Genomic DNA, 17,455 nt, shown 5'->3' on the forward strand with positions numbered 1-17,455 from the left:
GTGCCCGGGGACAGGACAAGAGGTAACGGGCACAAACTTGAACATAGGAAGTTCCATCTCAACATGAAGAGGAACTTCTTTCCCTTGAGGGTGGCAGAGCCCTGGCACAGGCTGCCCAGAGAGGTGTTGGAGTCTCCAACTCTGGAGACATTCAAAACCCACCTGGATGCATTCCAGTGCAACCTGCTGTAGGTGACCCTGCTCTGGCAGGGGGTTGGACTAGATGATCTCCAGAGGTCCCTTCCAACCCCTACTATGCTGTGATTAGCTTTAAAGAGTACTTTTTCCTGGCTAATACTGATTCTTTATGCCTTGTAGGTGCTCAGGTAGACCAGTCGGTGTTCGAAGAGCTTATAAAAGAGCAACTTCCAGAACTGGCTGAACATATGAAGGATCTGACAACCTTAGCTTCCATCTCTCTTTCCTGGTTCCTTACCCTTTTCCTTAGCATCATGCCACTGGAAAGTGCTGTGAATGTTGTGGACTGCTTCTTCTATGACGGGATCAAAGCCATTTTCCAGCTGGGCTTGGCCATACTGGAAGCCAATGCCGTGGATCTGTGTAACAGCAAGGACGATGGGCAGGCCCTGATGATCCTGAGCAGGTATGGCCACGCAGGAGTGCTCCTTCCATCGCGGACTCTTTTGCTGTAAAACAACGGCATTTGGGTGCTGCTGTGATAACGACAGGGCTCTGTAGGCACCAGTGGGACCCTCCATGTTACCTTGCTGCTGCTGCTGCTTTCATAGTGCCTTGCCTTAAACAATGGGCTTTGTACGTCAGGCAAGGAGATGTCCTGGGAAATTTCCTGGCAGCGCCAAGACATGCATCGACTGCGTCAATGTGCAATATTTACTGCTGCTCTTCGTGCCTTCCCTGGAGTGACGGGCTTCCTGCTCCAGACTTCAAGGAGACAGAAGTTTTCTTCCTTGGGCAGCATTTAGTCATTTGGCTGGCTTGCCGTTCCTCAGATGAGTAATCACGAAGGCATTTTTGAAAAGCCTAGCAGCCCATAAAACAGTTTATTTCTAAGTCTTGAGCCGTAAGACTTGTATGCTTGTTTATCTAGAGAAGAGCACAGTGCAAAGTAATCCGTGTTGCCTGTATTTCTTCCCTTCAGGTTTTTAGAGCACGTCAAAAACGAGGAAAGCCCTCTGCCACCTATTGGTAACCACCACGCGTTCTTCAGCGACGACCAGGAAGCCTCTCCAGTGACTGAAATAGCTAACCTGATTCATGACTCCTATGAGGTGAGGTACTGCTCTCTGTCTAGATCAGTTAAGTTACAGTTTTTAAAAAGAAAAGGGTTAAATTTAACGTGGATGTTTTGAATGTTAATACATATCTTTACAGATTCTTTGAATAAGTGCTCAAATGCACAATGCTAAGTGTATTATAAACACCTACACTGGCAGGTCAATTAGAGACCAGGTATGCTTTTTCTTCAAGGACTCACAACACTTTAGAAGTTGTGTTTCCAGTAAATGAGAAATATAAATATCATAAAATACTATAAAAATAATAAACTTCTGTTCCTCCCCTGTAGAAATTTGGAGACCACTCTGTGGCGCAGATAGAGCACATGCGCTACAAGCACCGAATCCGTGTCCTGCAAAGCCACGAAGACACAACCAAGCAAAATGTGGTGAGTAGAATATGGCTTCGGCTGAGGTAGCTTAACACCTCCCCTCTCGCCCAGCACTGTCAGGCAGCACCACCGGATCTTGGAAGAAGAAAGGATCATTACTGACTTTGGAAACAGCTCTTTTCCTGGGATGCGTATGGGTTTGGTTTTAATTTTGCAGCCACGTGCATTAGTTTCTAGGGTGGCTTTAACATTAAGAACAACTGCAGGACGGCGAAGCCCAGCGCCTTGTCTCTGACCGTGGCCTGAGGCAGATTCCCCAGGGAAGAGCATAAGAAGAGAGCAAGCATGGTGTGATGCTTCCCCGGCCTCCTGTGACCTGTAGCTTAGGGACTTCCCGTCTTTGTTTCTAATAGCCCTTGAGGGATTTCTCTTTTCCCAGGTCTGTCTAACCGGTGAACCTAAAGAAGGGGGAAAAATTGCAAAGGTTTTTCAATACCACAATTTCTTAGCTGTAGCACGTAAATACAGCCCCTGCAGGGCTCATGGGCCTGCCATTGTCAGTGGTGACAGGAGAAAAGATTGTCACTAAGATGTTTTTTCTTTCTTTTTAAGCTCCGAGTTGTCATCCCAGACGTTTCCATTCTTCCTGAAGATTTAGAGGAATTGTATGACTTGTTCAAGGTTGGTCTGCCTGTAATGTAGGGGGTGCACCTATTTGAGGCTTCTGGGCATAACTTCCAGCCATCGCTTAGCAGAGCTGCCTCGGACCTCGTGTCTTCTGCGTGGGAGATAGTCTTCATAGGGGACTTTGTCATTTTGATCTTTCTGTGGTTGCCCAGTTGTTAAAGAGGGATAGTAATGTACTCATCCTTCAAAGGAGAACCGCGTCAGAGCTTCCTTTCTAACTTGCTGCTTGGAAATGGTCCACAATACATTAGGTTCTGGTAACTTTCACATGCAGAATAAATTAAATAATATGTAGCTTTGCTCACTGAGAGCTCTGCAGTACTTCTAAGTCCTGCTCTTTTAATGGTCTTTAAAGGCAGACTCCATTTTCCTTAGGGGAGAAAATCCCCACGAATGTGTGTCCTTGCTGTTTGTTCCCAAATTTCTTATGGTTTTAATTTATTTTTTTTTTTAACAATTAAAAGTGTTTCAGTTACTTTCTGTCAAGCTGATATTTGATAGAACTGTTATAAAAGTTACTTGGAGGCAGGGACATCTAAGCTTATGGAACTCTACTTGATTTAGAGGTCCAAGTGTGTAATTATTGCCCTTCATGGACAATTTCTTTTGTGCATTGTTCGTAGCCATAAATACTAGGTACTGAGAATATGACTGTGGTGTGTTCTTAGCGTTACGTAGCTTTGTGGCTGAGAGCAGCTGTATCCTCCCTCCATTAGTGGTTGCGAGACGATGCTGCTGGGGCTTGCTCTTCAGCGCTTCCCTCCCGCTCCTTGCTGCTGTTTTGGAGCTTTGGCTGGCTTGCACTCCTCCCCTTTCCTCATCTCATTTCTCGGTGGTGGTTGCTTTTTTGTTGGCTCACTTGCTCCCCTGGGACAGCTTGTTTCGTTAGGACTCTTTGTTCTGCATCAGCCTGTCCCTAAGGGAAGACTGATAGGGACGGTATCCAAACAGAGAGGTCTGAGAGAGAATAAATGAGCAGGTCGAGCCTGTGTAATGCTTATCCTGGATTTTCTCCGGCCCTCTGTACCTTTGGCTGGTTAGATATCCCGGACCAGATGTGGCTAATAGAGTTTCAGTACCCTGCAGCAAATTTCTTCCAAGAATCTGCCCAGTCTCCCTTCAGATTTATTAATTATCCATCAGAAATCATGAGAGCACTTGGCTGCTCTAATTGTAGACGCGTACTTTGCTTTTTCTCCCAGGGATAGTCTTGGTATCCTTATAACACCTTACGCAAGGAGAATTTTGAGCATTTCCAGCCTACTTTGATGTGAATGCGTTTTTCTGCCAGAGCGCTCTCTCTCTGGTACCTCACACTGCAATCCCCCTTCTCCCGCCTCTGATTTCTCCTAGAGGGAACACTTAATAAGGTGTTACTGGGAGACGACGAGTCCGGTCGTCGAGCGACACGACCCCAGCAGGCCGTACGCCGAGCAGTACCGCATCGATGCCCAGCAGTTCACTAACCTCTACAGGTTGGTCTCACCCTGGACCTGCGGGGAGCACACCGACGTCCTCGCCCAAAGGACCTTCCGGCTCCTGGATGAGAACATGGACCGGCTGGTTGAATTCAAGGGGCTCGCCAGCTGCTTAGGTATCGGCTCCCCTACGGGGTAGAGGCTGGGCAGGGACTGGGTGGCACATGGGCAAGACGTGGATGGTAAAAAGCCATAGAAGCGGCAGGGGGGAATGCAGGCAGATGGTTTTCTTGGGCTTGTAATTAGCCTAACCAGTGACCTTTACTAATTTTTTGTGTTCCAATCACTTGAAGTCGATTAGATTGAAAAGACAGCCTAGCAGTATGATTGAATATATTAAAATATTTGATTTCTCATCCGATAGTAATTTTGTTGAAAATATTTTATGAATTAAAATTATACTTGGGTTTGCATGGAAGGCTATGAAATGCTTCAAAATAAGCGTGGCCAGCAGGTGGAGGGAGGTGATTCTCCTCCTCTACTCTGCCCTGGAGTGCTGTGTCCAGCTCTGGAGCCCCTGGCATAAGGACGTGGGCCTGTTGGAGCGTGTCCAGCAGAGGGCCACGAAGATGATCCAAGGGCTGGAGCACCTCTCCTCTGAAGACAGGCTGAGAGAGTTGGGGTTGTTCAGCCTGGAGAAGAAAAAGGCTCCAGGGAGACCTCATAGCAGCCTTCCAGTACCTAAAGGGGGCTGACAGGACAGATGGGGAGGGACTCTTTATCAGGGAGTGTAGTTGATAGGATGAGGGGTAATGATTTTAAACTGAAAGAGGGGAGATTCAGGTTAGACATTAGGAAGAAATTCTTTACTGTGAAAGTGGTGAGACACTGGCTCAGGTTGCTCAGGTGTCCCTGCCCATGGCAGGGGGTTGGACTGGATGATCTTAAAAGGTCCCTTCCAACCTAAGCCATTCTATGATTCTGTGAAATCCTCTCTACTGGATTGTTGCTCTCAGTAAACCTTTGAAATCTCAGTACACCTCTTTGTATCTGCTTCTTGAAGACTTCAGCTTGCACAACCAACTGCTGCATGCCTTATATATTGACAATGACCAGAACAAAAAAAAAAATCTGGCCAACAGGGACTGAGCGCTGCGCTAGGGTTGGTCTTGAGGCTACCAGCCGTTTCACTGAGATGAGGCTGCCCATCTCAAAATCTGGCTGAAGAAAAAAGTGCCACATCTCAACTCTTGCCTGACCCCACGTGAAAAAACAGAATCAACATTCAAAGCTTCAGTAAAAAACAATAAATCTGTATTCTTGCCACTTAAGCTTTCCAGGATTTTTTGATGTGAACCAAGCCTCCCTGTATTACATTGCTGTTTGATTCTTAGAGGGATACAACTTTAAATTTAAAAATAAAAAATTGACAGTATTTCAGTGCATGTGAAGGTTAAGAATTTCATTTCTACTGGTCATTGAAAAATACGAATTGTGTGATACGCACAGTAGTTTTCTCCTTTGGGTTTATTCTGCAGAACAGCAGTAAGGGCCAAAGGGGAGAAATACTACGAACATGATGGCTCCAAAGGGAGTTTTCTGTCTCTGGCCTCTCACATCCCTGTTAATCTGTGGCCACACACAGCCTTTGCTAGATTCCCTGCTATTCTCCTGGATATTTTTAAACGATGCTGAAGTTCCATAGGGTTAGGTATTCCCCGTCTATTTTACAAGAACAAAGACCAAGCCAGATGTCTCTCACCTGCTGTTCCTCGTGGACAGGCACAACTTAAAACATTTCAATATAATATACTGGCCATATGTTTTCATGTATTGTCCATGTAAACAATTACCTTTTGTGCACAGAGAGATGCCTGATTTATTTTAAACTGTGTAAGTAAACGATCTGGTCCACTTCCGTCTTGTTTGTTTTTTTTTTTTTTTTCCTTGCAGATGTTATGTATAATGGAGAAATGAATGAAAAGATAAAGTTACTATATCAGCTGCATATCCCACCGGGTAAGAAATTTGAAAGGGAATGAATACCTTGGGTTTCCCTCGAAACTCTTGCTTAAAGCTTTTGGGAAAAGGCTGCTTAATGAAGAAGCCCATCGTGCTTCCTTTAGCTGGGAGCATATAGGATTTGCATTTGTAGTTATGCTTACCACATTTTAAAATTTACTCCAGTCGAAAACCTTTTTGGGGGCCAGTTGCAGATAGAGAGTGTTAAGGCTCACACCTGCTGCACTCAGAGATCTTTTGCAGGCAATTAGATGGGTACTTCTAGAGAAAATATTGAACTGGAACAACATTTTGGATGGCTGGCACTCCACGTACAGTAGAAATCTCCTTATCACATCTTGATCCAGTTTTGATTAGGTGACAAAATTCTTTGGTAGTTTCTCAGTGCAGGGTTTTTAATTAAACGTGCCGTTCTTGGCAAACTTCCAACTCTCTCACTGCAGCACCAGTCTTACTTACATGAACATAATTTTACAGTATGATTTAATGAAGTGCTGTTTAAAAACACCTTTGACCGATTATTTTGCTTTCTTCAAATATGTACATTTTAAAAGCATAAATAACCATTATGCAGCACTGGAAGGATTAATAATTACATTTTTAATGGGTTTTTTTTGATAGCTCTCACAGAAAATGAACGAGACAGCCAGTCACCGTTAAAGAATCCTTTGCTGTCGACTTCGAGACCACTTGTCATTGGAAAATCAAATGGTATGTCTGAAATGGTTCTCTAATGCGTGTGCATATGAGATAACCAACTTTCCATTTGTTACCCCTACTCCGTTATCTCCACGCTCAGCATTTTATTTTGAAGGTCAGGATACTGCAGTGACTTAACTCTCCTTTTTGTGTCTGCTCCACAAAAGGTGATGCAGTAGATTACCAAAAGCAGTTGAAGCAGATGCTGAAGGATCTCGCCAAAGAAAAGGACACTAAAACTGAAAAAGAATTGCCAAAAATGAGCCAGGTGTGTATACTAGGGGCTGCGGTCTGTTTTTAAAGAAGTGGAGAGTACTCGAAATGACTGAATACAACAGTTTAGCTCTTTCTGAGAAAGTGTAACTTCAAACTGAGCTTAGATTCGGTCTTTCAGGTTTGAAGGATTGGGCTACTCTGATCCAAGGAGCAGTGGTCATGTTTAAAAACTCTCAGCCCCCTTTCTGGCAGCTCCCTCCATCACCAACTGGGACTTCCCCGTTGTAGCCAAACACTGACTAGAAGTGCACGAAGTAAGACAGTTAAAGGGTCTCATCACCTTACCGTCTCCTCCCTGCTGCCAGTACAGCTTTGCGTATGTTGTTGGCATGAGGGAAGAAGGGTCCTGTATTAGTTAAATGTACAGACATGCAAAGAAATATGGGACTACACACAGAATACCTTCTGCGCTGGTGTTGTTAAATAAAGTTGTAAATGGGTGGCATGTAGCTAACCTCTCAGCTCAGCAGGACCACATAATCTCTCATAAAGGCATCACTTCATTGAATTTCTTGAGTTAGCAGCCATCCTGTGACTGTATGGAGATTGAGGCCTCACAAATTTCCTAATAGGATACGGAAACATCCTCTCCTAGCCCGGTAATCACCTGTGATGGGTGAGTGAAGGAAGGGAGGGGAGAAAGTAGTTGGGCAGGGAAGATGTCTGAATTTTATTATTATAAGAAAAAGAGCTGGGTAAAGATGGAGAGAAGCAGCAGAAGGGGAGTTGCTTGCCGCAGAAGGGGAGCTGCTTGCAGGCTTGTGGATGGCTATTTTAGTTGTAATTTGTTCTCTAAAACGGCCACAGACTGTATCCCTTGCCTTGTATTTTGCCCTTTGGTCATCTGGAAGGCCCTGATCTCCTTCATCAAGGCAGCACAATACTTTTCTGCTCTGTTCCCTTTTTGATTTGCAGCACCAAGGTTTCCTAGCATCAGTGGGGGTTGAAATCCCTTTGCTAGCGTTTTTTTTTTTTAAAAGAGCAAGTCTGTACGCAGCATTCTGCCTTCCTTCGCAATACCATGCCCTTGCCTGATGCCTACAGTTACCCATTGCGTGGCTGTTCAACAGTTTTGATTTTAGCTTTTCATCCTTTACAGAGGGAATTCATTCAGTTCTGCAAAACCCTGTATAGCATGTTCCATGAAGATCCAGAGGAGAATGATTTGTATCAAGCCATCGCCACTGTGACCACGCTGCTACTTCAGATTGGAGAAGTAGGACAACGAAGCATCAGCCTGGGGAGCGGATCGGACGAGTTCACGGAGGACATACAGCCTGAGGCCTCTGCTTCAGACCAGGATGCTGTTTTTACGGACACTGTGAAGACTCCTCACAAAGACTCTCAACCTTCACCTGTGACTGAAGGGGACTGGACTGTCTCTTTTGAACACATTTTAGCATCCCTCTTGACTGAACAATCATTAGTTAATTTCTTTGAAAAACCCTTAGAACTGAAGCCAAAACTCGAGAATGCGAAGCTGAATCAATATAGTCTCAAAACAAATGGAACAAGCTGCCAGTCACGGGGCGAACATACAAAACTAAACACACAGTCATAGCAAACCTGTCAAAAATAAAATGCACTGAAATTATGCCAAAGCACATACTGTAAAAGGCTTTCAGATAGCAGTGGACTTTTTGTAAACAATTTGTTGGTCTGTGGTTTTCAGTTTAAGAGCTTTAAAAGCTAAAGGGTGTGTAGGTTTGTTTTGTGCCGTTGATTTATTAATTATCTTCTTGTTTTGAATGTAAAAGGAAACATCTGTCTACAGCGTGAAGACACTGAAGCTCTCTTCCGCACAGGGAGAGCAGAGGCTGGCTCCAGCTGTCCTTTTTTTTTTTTTTTTTTTTTAAACAGGGGAAAACACTTCTCAGCTACTGTCCACAGTTTGTTTGGGTTGCCTTTTTTGCACTAATACTGAAAACTGTTTCAATGCTGGTAATTGAAACTATTTTAATATATTTGATTGTATTCCAATTTGTATGTCTTGCTGAAATGTTAAGTGTACATGGACTGTGCTTCTGATGTTGCTCTGTGAAACCATGCACTTTTCAATAAACCCTTTTTGTACTAGACTTGCATTGACGATATTTATTGATTTACAGATGGTAAGTGCCTTTAGTCCCTACTTCATTAAACAAATTCCCTGAGCTAGCACACTCACAATTAATTCACCAGTCGGAACTCCATGTTTCAGTGTAGTGCACAGACCTGCTCGGGAGAAGTCTACTCATTCTGTCTAGACCGGCAGGGGACCAAGTACAGAGAGTTTACTTTACCCACGAGAAACATGAAGTATTGATCTTACAGTTTGCGGGGGGTTGGCTTTTTTTGTTTGTTTTTTAAACAAACTTGGCCTTAACTTAAAAGACCTATGTAATTAATAGCTCTTTATTCCCATAGGAACAAAACACTAGGACTTTGCCACACACATACGAATGTTTGTGTCTCCTCCTTATTCCATTCACATATAGCAGAAGTCTACACTACCTTTAATTATGAAAATTATACCGTTATGTACAAGCCCAAAGAAAGCAAGATACTTTAAAAGCTTGTCACCTGTTCAACTCAATGCTTCACGGATGACAGCTTGAAGAGACAGGACAATAATAAAAAAAACACCTTAGGAGTAAACTTTCTTTTTATCCTTTTATTGTAATGAAAATCAGTTTAATTTTCATCCACGTTGACTGTCTGTAGACCTGCAAAACAAGAAATTCTATCACCACCTATTACTAGGACAATCCCCTTTATATATAAGCAAGTCTTCACAAGAAAGTCCACCTAGAGTTTCAAAGCTAATTTGCTGATCTACTTCTGTAAGAGCAAACTATATCGGCAAGTATTTCACCAAATGTTAAAACAGAAACTTCATGTTAAATCAATTCTGCAAATAGGCTACTTCTCAGATGACAAGCAGAAAAGCCTCAACCTGCTTGAGCTTTTCACATCACAGGATGTACTGTATATAGGAAAAAAACCTTAAAGACTACTGACAGTGTTTTTTTTATTCTCTCAAGATTCACATCATTGTTTCACTAAATTCTGTATTTACTCTTCAATGCCGATCAGGCAAGCTAGTAGCCCTGTTCTCTACAGCACAGGTAGTTAAAGCCAGCAGTTTGATCATGCTTTCCATTTGAATTTTGCATTGCAGGAGGAGCGGTCCCACTTTGCTACTTGTTCAGAAAAAACACGGCGTGGAGGAAGAGAGATGGCATGCAACCTTACCTTTGAATGTTGTGACTGGTACATAGGTAACCAGTGTGTATAGCTTGTTTGGTGAATCTTCATCCTCATTGCGCTTTCTGGACAAACGCACACGGATTCGGTAAGGAACATTCCTAAAATGAAGATGACAAGTTAATTTTCAATGAAACCTGTTAATTCACAGACAATAAAAGTTCTTTGCTCCGTGGTAACTACTCCCCTTCCCCAAATTCTTAAGCTTTGCCTATTTGTGCAAAGACATGATAAGTCAATTCTGTTTCTATCCCAGCATGACAACAAGAGTGAACTTGTATACCTTAGAGATTGTACTGTTTGCTTTAGAGGAGCTTTTCTGTTTTGTTTTGGTTTTTGTTCAAGTGAGCAGGGTAAGAGTTAAATGAGCCTTCAATAAGATGAATCCATAATACAGTGGGAGCATAAAGTCATACGTGAGCCGTCAGTCCACTGCTGAGCCAGGAAATATATTCTGAAGCTGATCATGAAGCACGGCATGAACATGATCAGCAAGCAGCTGTTACTAACAAGCATTTATTACTTGCACAGAAAATAATGAGGGGGGCGGGGGGGGGGGAAATCTGTTCTGAAAGCCTGTCAAGAGTCAGAGTACTGCCCAATCTGTGTGCCAGAAGTCATGTGGAAATTCTAGTGAGCATTATAAACCTGAACCAAGATCTTATTTATGGGCATACAACTGATCAACATTTCTTCCTCACAAAGCCCACAGAAGCACAACTAAATCACTTAGATGATTTTGTTCTTAATGAGCAAGTCACAGCGTACTGTACTCCCCTAATATTGCCCAAAAGATGCTGCTGAGGGAAGGCACAAAATTATTTCTTCACACCGTTTTTAAAGTAACCTCCCTCAAGTGAACTTAGGATTTTGGAAAACTCCTGCTCAGAGTGCTTTGCTCCATACACTATGAGAAGGAACTTCCTCCTTGCTGTACGTTCTCACAGCAGACTTACTAAATCAGACGGACCCAGTAATTAAGACAAGGGAACTTACTTCGATTTACTCACTTCTTGAAACAAGTCAAACACATTTTTCACTAGTTTACTTAGATCTTTCACTATCACGCTAGCTGACACCGTCATTTTAGCTTCTCACGATCCTTCCAGAGGAAGGTATTTTACTTTGCGTACATTATCTATTCTAACTAGTGAAAACAGCCGTTAAACTCATGCTGGAAAAGCAGATGTGATGACTCCCTACTTCACAGAATGCACTTCTGCAAGTTAATACAAGGAAGTCCTGGTTATGAGCCTCGCTGCTAAGCTCTGAAGTTATGCTGTCACCTAGCTCAATTATTACTTCTTCATCGCCTATGAACTGGAACAGCTCAACAGGAAGGAGAGAGAACCCCTGCCCAGAACGACCAGTAACTTAGTCCCATCTTCCCACTCAAATTTTGAAGAAGAGTTGGCCTGAACACACAACTCCAGGTAAAGGATTGTAAATATATCATAGGCTAAATTCAGGAATCCAACTCCTAGAAGACATGGTTTAAAACAAGGGTTCATGCATATCGAGTGTTATCAATCACAGTAGTAATCCCTACCACTTAACCTTTTATTATGGTTTAAGAGGTTCCACTACTCACAGGAGTCCCTTTGGACCATCTTCACACATGTCAAATGCCACATCAGCTGCCTCTAGCAGCGATGTAACACAAGTTGTAATGTTTTGGCCCCCAAAACTACTTGTACTTTCAAGACAAGATTAATGGCCCCATTTAAAAGACACCTCATTATTTCTTTGTGTATTATTTATCAATTCAGCATGCTTCAAAACCTAATCCTGTTCAAACGCATTACACAAATCCCAGGTACTTAGCCTGGGACTGTAGGTAGCACTAAGAAGACATGTTTCTAAAAACTGTCTGCTGCAGTAGGGATTGGGGTACTCCGGTATTACAATACCCTAATCCTCACCCCTGCCCCACCCCAAACCTTGCATTCCTTCTTTCCTTTACTTTATTCTTATCCGAGGTAGAATGAAGTTCTTTCAATTCCAGAGTTTATCAAAGCTTTGCTGCAAGTGCACTGAGGGAGCTGAACAGAACGTAGAGGTGACAGGAAGAGTAGTTTGGCACGCACATTGTAAGAAAGGAAGCACTTGCAAAGAAAAAGCAAACATTGCAAGAAATATACAAATTTTTCTACCCCTCCAAGTCCTGCACCCCTACGTACACAGTTACAAGGTTCTTCCTCACCCAATAAGGAAAACTGCAGAAACCTACCTTATTCCTTTAGCCCAGACTGCTTTGTTCAATCTGGTGTCAATGCGAACATCAGGAGTACCCATTTCCTTCATCGCAAATTTACGGATTTCCTTGAGAGCACGCGGTGCTCGTTTCTTGAAGCCCCTAGGACAAACAGAAGAGCAATTTCTTTAACTTCAGGAAACTGTCAGCACAGGACACTTGTTGCAGCACTCAACCACTGACATTCCCTAAACATACAATCGAAATAATTGTGTTCAACAGCAGATAAATTGATGCACTGTAGTATGACCAGACCTTTACTCCGGTAGATAGCTGCTAACATTAATGTCCATGCCTAATAGAAACTACATGTACTTATGTAGAATAATTTCAGTACAATTTTGCAGCTGCAACATCTCCCGCATCTTATTTCTAGCATGTTGACAGGAAAACTTCTTGCAGTGTTACTGAAGAGATCAGAGCTTTCACAGATAAGGCCTATGGTTAATACAAACTTGACAGAACTGTTCAGTATTGAAATAAACAGCAGAAGAACAAAAATGATGCTATTCTGAATAACAGCTTCAGCTAAACAATATTTGGTGGTTATTTTCTTCACGTCATCACGACTGGACCACCATCAGAACTGGTTTTTTTGCAAGTATAGCTTGTCTCATTCCTATTATGGACAGATGTACACTGAAAGCTATAGCTGCAACGCGAGTGCTTTGCTGTAGATGTTATACCTACACTGTGACATGCGACTATAGTCTCAGTAGGGTCTAAGATCCCATAGTGGGCTATATTTAGTATTACATGCACAATACTGTTGGTATTTAGTGCTAGAAATCAGGGGTGGGTGAATGATTACAAGTGAGACAAGCATTAAACAAAAAGTATTTCACCCCTAGCACTTCACGCCCAAAAAGAGGATAACCCCAAAAGAAAAAACGATAGCAGGATCATCATCATTAATAGACTGAATTGACATAAACAATCAACAAGCAAGGCCAGAACATCTTATTGCCATCCAAAGGTACCATTGCCTCCCATCCTCACCCACAGTTTTGTATTAGCCCACTGTCTTATTGCTCTCCTATTTTAACTTCAGCAATTTCACTAATTGTTTTCATTTGGATATAGTTTCCTGCCACGTGATTGTAGCCAAACACATAGAGAGAATTCAAGGGAGATGCAGTTCCTCAACAAGTCCTCTCAAGCACTTTACTACTACACAGTTGTATGAGGTTCAACATTTCGTCAGGTAAAAAGTTACTCTCATCTACACACAACAAATATTGTTCAACTCAAAATCATACTCCAGTTTACACCTCACACAATTTAGCCACAAGCACGGAGCCAATCATTTGATTAAAACAATATTTAATTTCTAAAACTTTCTGCAGTGGGCTAAATTTTTAGACTTCGCTTGGGAAAGAATGACAACCTGTGCACTGAGGAAAACAGATCTGCCTTCAAATTACATCCAGGAACACTCACAAAAAATAGAAACAGACTTGTTCCTGAAAGCCACCTGCATGTATAGGTCCGCACAAGTACAGAGCCACTTCCTCAGGACACAACTGCAGCACAAGAGGCTGAAACATCACGCGTTAGCATCAGTGCCGGTAAGGACAGCTGTTCTCTGCCGTTTAAAACCTACTGCATCCAATTCCAAATGCCATTTTACATAAGGCCAATTTCACTGATAAAGACAAGGAACTTACACGCCATGGATCCGCTTGTGAATGTTGATGGTATATTCCCTAGTTACCACCTCATTGATGGCGGAGCGTCCCTTCTTCTTCTCACCACCTTTCTTTGCAGGAGCCATCTGAGCAACCCTGAAAAGCACCCGTGCACATGTCAAACGCAGACTCAGCTTCCACAGACTTTTTACCCGTCACCTTCCCTCCTCCCGTCGTCCCCAGCTCCTTACAAGCCACACAATTCCCACATTCAGAAACTTATTTAACATTAATTCATCCCCGGAGTCGCACCAGTTGCAGATTTTAAGCAGCAACTTTTCAGCATCGCAGATACTTTACTCTCATCTCCCCAGCAGGAGCGTGATACACAAGCGGGACTCTTCGGCCGCTTCCCAAGACGACCGGGCTGAGGCCTTCACCCTTAAATCCACCCCGTCCTGCTTCTTTATGTCCCAAAGCCCCTTCCTGCTTCTCGGCGACCCAGAATGACAGCTCCGCCCGTCCCAGAAAGGAGATGACGGTGCCACAAGGTCTCCTTCCCGGGACAGACGGGGGCCTACGGCTTCCTCCTCCCTCGCCATGACCGTACTCCCCCTACAAGCGCCCCGCAGGCCGCCCGGGGCCTGCGCCCTGCCCGCCTCAGCGCAGGCCTGGATGGGGAAGGGGGGGAGGGGGGAAGGGAGATGGGCCCCAGCCCCGCCGAACGCGGCCCCGCCGAGGGGAACCAGACGGTGTCCCCCCGCGCCGGGCCGCCCCCCACGCCGGGCCAGGCCGAGGATCGCCCCCGCCGCGGGGGTCTGTCAGGCGGATGGAGGCGGATTCGACGGGGGCACCACTCACCCTGCCCGGGCACAGGCCGGAAAGGAGCTCGCAAGGGCCTGTGGGAGCGAGGAGCCCTTCCGGGATGCGGCGGGGACCGACTGCGCCGGCGCAGGGAGGGGCCTGCTCAGGCGGCGGCGCGCATGCGCGGAAGGGAGCGGGGACTGTCCGTCCGTGCCCCTAACGATACTGAGGGCGGCGAGGGATCCTCTGACCCTGGAAGGGGTGGCCCCGGGCTCTTTCCGCCCCGGCCGCCGGTCGGTGGGAGGCCTGAGAGGGGGCGCGGCCCGCCCTCAGGGCCTGAGGCGGGAGCCGGCCTTGCCTGCGTGCTCCGGCCGCTGCTCCCAACTGCCCTGGCTTGCTGGCTGTGTACTTCGGGATAGTTGCAGGGAGGCTTCTACAGCACCGTTACCTGGGAAAAAGAGTGTCCCCTCACGGCTGAGGAAGCCAGAGCCGCCTCCCCGGGCTTGGCCCTCATGGCTCTGAGTAGCCGCCTACCTACTTGCCCCCCTATTTACTCCTTTCATGCCGCGCATCGTACTGGGAGCTCGGCTTGGGGGTGGTTGTGCTTGTAACAGGCAGATTGCCCTGTTCAGAAACCTCTGTTAGACCTCTGTTCAGAAAACCGTGTATTCCAGCGTGGGGCAGTGGTCTGGTGTAACCACCGTCTCTGGCCGCCTGGCTAGAGAAATGACCCAGTCTGGGTGATTATGTTGGAACAAGCCCAGTCTTGGCTATAATGAACTAGAGGAACAGCCCAGCTCTATGAAGAGGACTGACATTGCGTGTGCGTTTAAACAGGGAAAACGTGCCATAATCCAAAACCAGAATGAGTGTACGGGGAGAAAATGAGACAGAGCATGAAAAACTAGGTATCGATGTAAATCTGTTCTTGCAAGTGCTCTGTATCCTTCCAAACAATATAATAAGCCAGTTTATTGGAAGTCAGCCCCACCCTATTCACAGTTTCTCCCTGTTAAGAACCGTACTGCAGGTTTTAGAAACATAAGTGTTTGCTCCGAGGCTGAGCTTGGATTGGACGTACCCACTGGCAATCAGGAGACGTGAGGGTGTATTATAACCCTGAGGGTAAAACAAATTCTTAAAGGAATTTTCTCTTCCTGTGACTGCCATCATAGTAGTTGACATCCCTCAGGTGCTGCTTCCACAGAGACTTTCTCTGAGGTGCTCTTGTTCCTTCATTTCCTCTTTCCTGCATGAACATTTTGGCCTAGAAACAAGTTTCCTCTCCCGTTTCCCAGAATAAGCCGTTACAGGAGTGGGTGGAATTTATGGAGTTAGCCTCTAACTTAGCTAACTGGCCTTCACTAAGGTCTTTCTATAGTTAATGGAGAGAGGTTCCTTCAGACATCCAAGTGAAAGCACCCTAAGGTTTAGCTCTTTAATCTTCATCTGGTGGGGTCACTCTTGCTTCACTGACTGCAAGAGTTTAATGAGATGAGCAGGCTAACTCAGGCTGGTACCTAAAGTTGGCAGTAAGAACACTTTCTTAGAGATTAGATCTAGTCTCTCAACACTTTTTAGAGACCAGATATTTGATTCCCCAATATTCCTTCAATGAAGTAAAACAAAGGGATTGTACGGACTGAAATACACGGGCACCCATCGGTGCTACCAGCCAGTCTTGCTGTCGAAGCAGCAAGGTCATTTTGCCAGTGGGTTTTCTCCAGGAGATTTTTAGCTTTTTCAGAACTTGGGGCAAATGAACCTTTTTCATTTCTTTGAAAGTTTACTTTTAACCATTTCCAGCTCCCAGCCCAATTATCTCCATTGTTCCACTGTCATAGAAACCAGAGCTGAACACGTGGGCCCTGGTGACGTGATCCTTGGTACTCAAGAGTGGGAAGGGTGGCATAGTCTGCGCTCTCTTGAAGCTAACGTTGGCTCAGGCGGCTGCAAGCTGCCCCTGAGGAGCATCCCCTTTCAGTCTCACCACAGTGAGTGAACAAATTACTGTGCTCCGTTATCCACCTCGTTCTGTGTTGGTGGTTGCTGCTCCTGCAGCAGAGTCAGCAAAGGGAAAGCAGACCTGTGCCTTGGCTGCTCCATCCCGTAGTCAATTTGCCATGTCTTAACACACCAAAGCTGGACATGGGCCAAAGCAGAAAAGGACCTGGGGATGCTAGTGGAGCCAGCTTAATGTGAGCCAGCAGTATGCCCAGGTGGCCAAGAGGGCCAAGAGCATCCTGGCCTGTATCAAGAATAGTGTGGCCAGCAGGAGCAGGGAAGTGATGGTGCCTCTGTACTCAGCACTGGTGAGGCCTCACCTCGAGTACTGTGTTCAGTTCTGGGCCCCTCTGTAGAAGAGGGACATTGAAGTGCTGGAGCGTGTCCAGAGGAGAGCTACCAGGCTGGTGAGGGGTCTGGAGACCAGGTCATATGAGGAGAGGCTGAGGGAGCTGGGCACGTTTAGCTTGGAGAAGAGGAGGCTGAGGGGAGACCTCATTGCCCTCTACAACTCCCTGAAAGGAGGTTGGAGAGAGGTGGGTGTTGGCCTCTTCTCCCAGGTGAATAATGACAGGACCAGAGGAAATGGTGTGAAGTTGCGGCAGGGGAGGTTTAGGTTAGATATTAGGAAGAATTACTTTACGGAAAGAGTGGTCAGGCACTGGAACAGCCTGCCCAGGGAGGTGGTTGAGTCACCGTCCCTAGAGGTGTTTAAGAAACATCTAGGTGTGGCACTTCAGGGCATGCTCTGAAGGGCAGAGATTGTAGGTTGTTGGGTTTTTGGGGTTTTTTTTGTGTGTGTGTGTATGGTTGGACTGGATGATCTCAA

General features: G+C 45.2%; 2 protein-coding genes across 3 annotated transcripts in view; one reads left to right on the forward strand and one right to left on the reverse strand.

Moving 5' to 3' along the window:
- Window positions 1-9,182, forward strand: part of TBC1D8 (TBC1 domain family member 8) — a 52,099-nt gene extending 42,917 nt beyond the window's left edge. For both annotated transcript variants that reach the window (XM_063339435.1, XM_063339444.1), the window contains exons 12-20: window positions 319-604; window positions 1,121-1,250; window positions 1,547-1,645; window positions 2,201-2,269; window positions 3,629-3,869; window positions 5,647-5,712; window positions 6,337-6,426; window positions 6,582-6,682; window positions 7,790-9,182. In XM_063339435.1, coding sequence (XP_063195505.1) covers window positions 319-604; window positions 1,121-1,250; window positions 1,547-1,645; window positions 2,201-2,269; window positions 3,629-3,869; window positions 5,647-5,712; window positions 6,337-6,426; window positions 6,582-6,682; window positions 7,790-8,251 — 1,544 coding nt within the window. In that variant the 3' untranslated portion in view covers window positions 8,252-9,182. The remainder of the gene's footprint in view (window positions 1-318; window positions 605-1,120; window positions 1,251-1,546; window positions 1,646-2,200; window positions 2,270-3,628; window positions 3,870-5,646; window positions 5,713-6,336; window positions 6,427-6,581; window positions 6,683-7,789) is intronic.
- A 141-nt stretch (window positions 9,183-9,323) lies between these two features.
- RPL31 (ribosomal protein L31) lies at window positions 9,324-14,763 on the reverse strand. The gene is made up of 5 exons (XM_063339471.1): window positions 14,680-14,763; window positions 13,858-13,974; window positions 12,167-12,292; window positions 9,925-10,037; window positions 9,324-9,395 (listed from the first exon to the last, which is right to left on the reverse strand). Exons 2-5 carry the CDS (start codon window positions 13,962-13,964, stop codon window positions 9,364-9,366), a joined length of 378 nt encoding a protein of 125 aa, XP_063195541.1. The 5' UTR covers window positions 13,965-13,974; window positions 14,680-14,763; the 3' UTR covers window positions 9,324-9,363.
- Between the last annotated feature and the right edge of the window lie 2,692 nt (window positions 14,764-17,455).

Source organism: Chroicocephalus ridibundus, chromosome 1 (assembly GCF_963924245.1).
Source record: "Chroicocephalus ridibundus chromosome 1, bChrRid1.1, whole genome shotgun sequence".
NCBI classification, from domain to species: Eukaryota; Metazoa; Chordata; class Aves; order Charadriiformes; family Laridae; genus Chroicocephalus; species Chroicocephalus ridibundus.

Coding starts and splice junctions, on each gene's coding strand:
- RPL31 (XM_063339471.1), bottom strand. CDS start 13,964: ATGGCTCCTGCAAAGAAAGGTGGTGAGAAGAAGAAGGGACGCTCCGCC. Junction 12,293..13,857: donor CACAAGCGGATCCATGGCGT/GTAAGTTCCTTG, acceptor TGTTTGTCCTAG/GGGCTTCAAGAAACGAGCAC. Junction 9,396..9,924: donor ACCAGTCACAACATTCAAAG/GTAAGGTTGCAT, acceptor CTTGTTTTGCAG/GTCTACAGACAGTCAACGTG.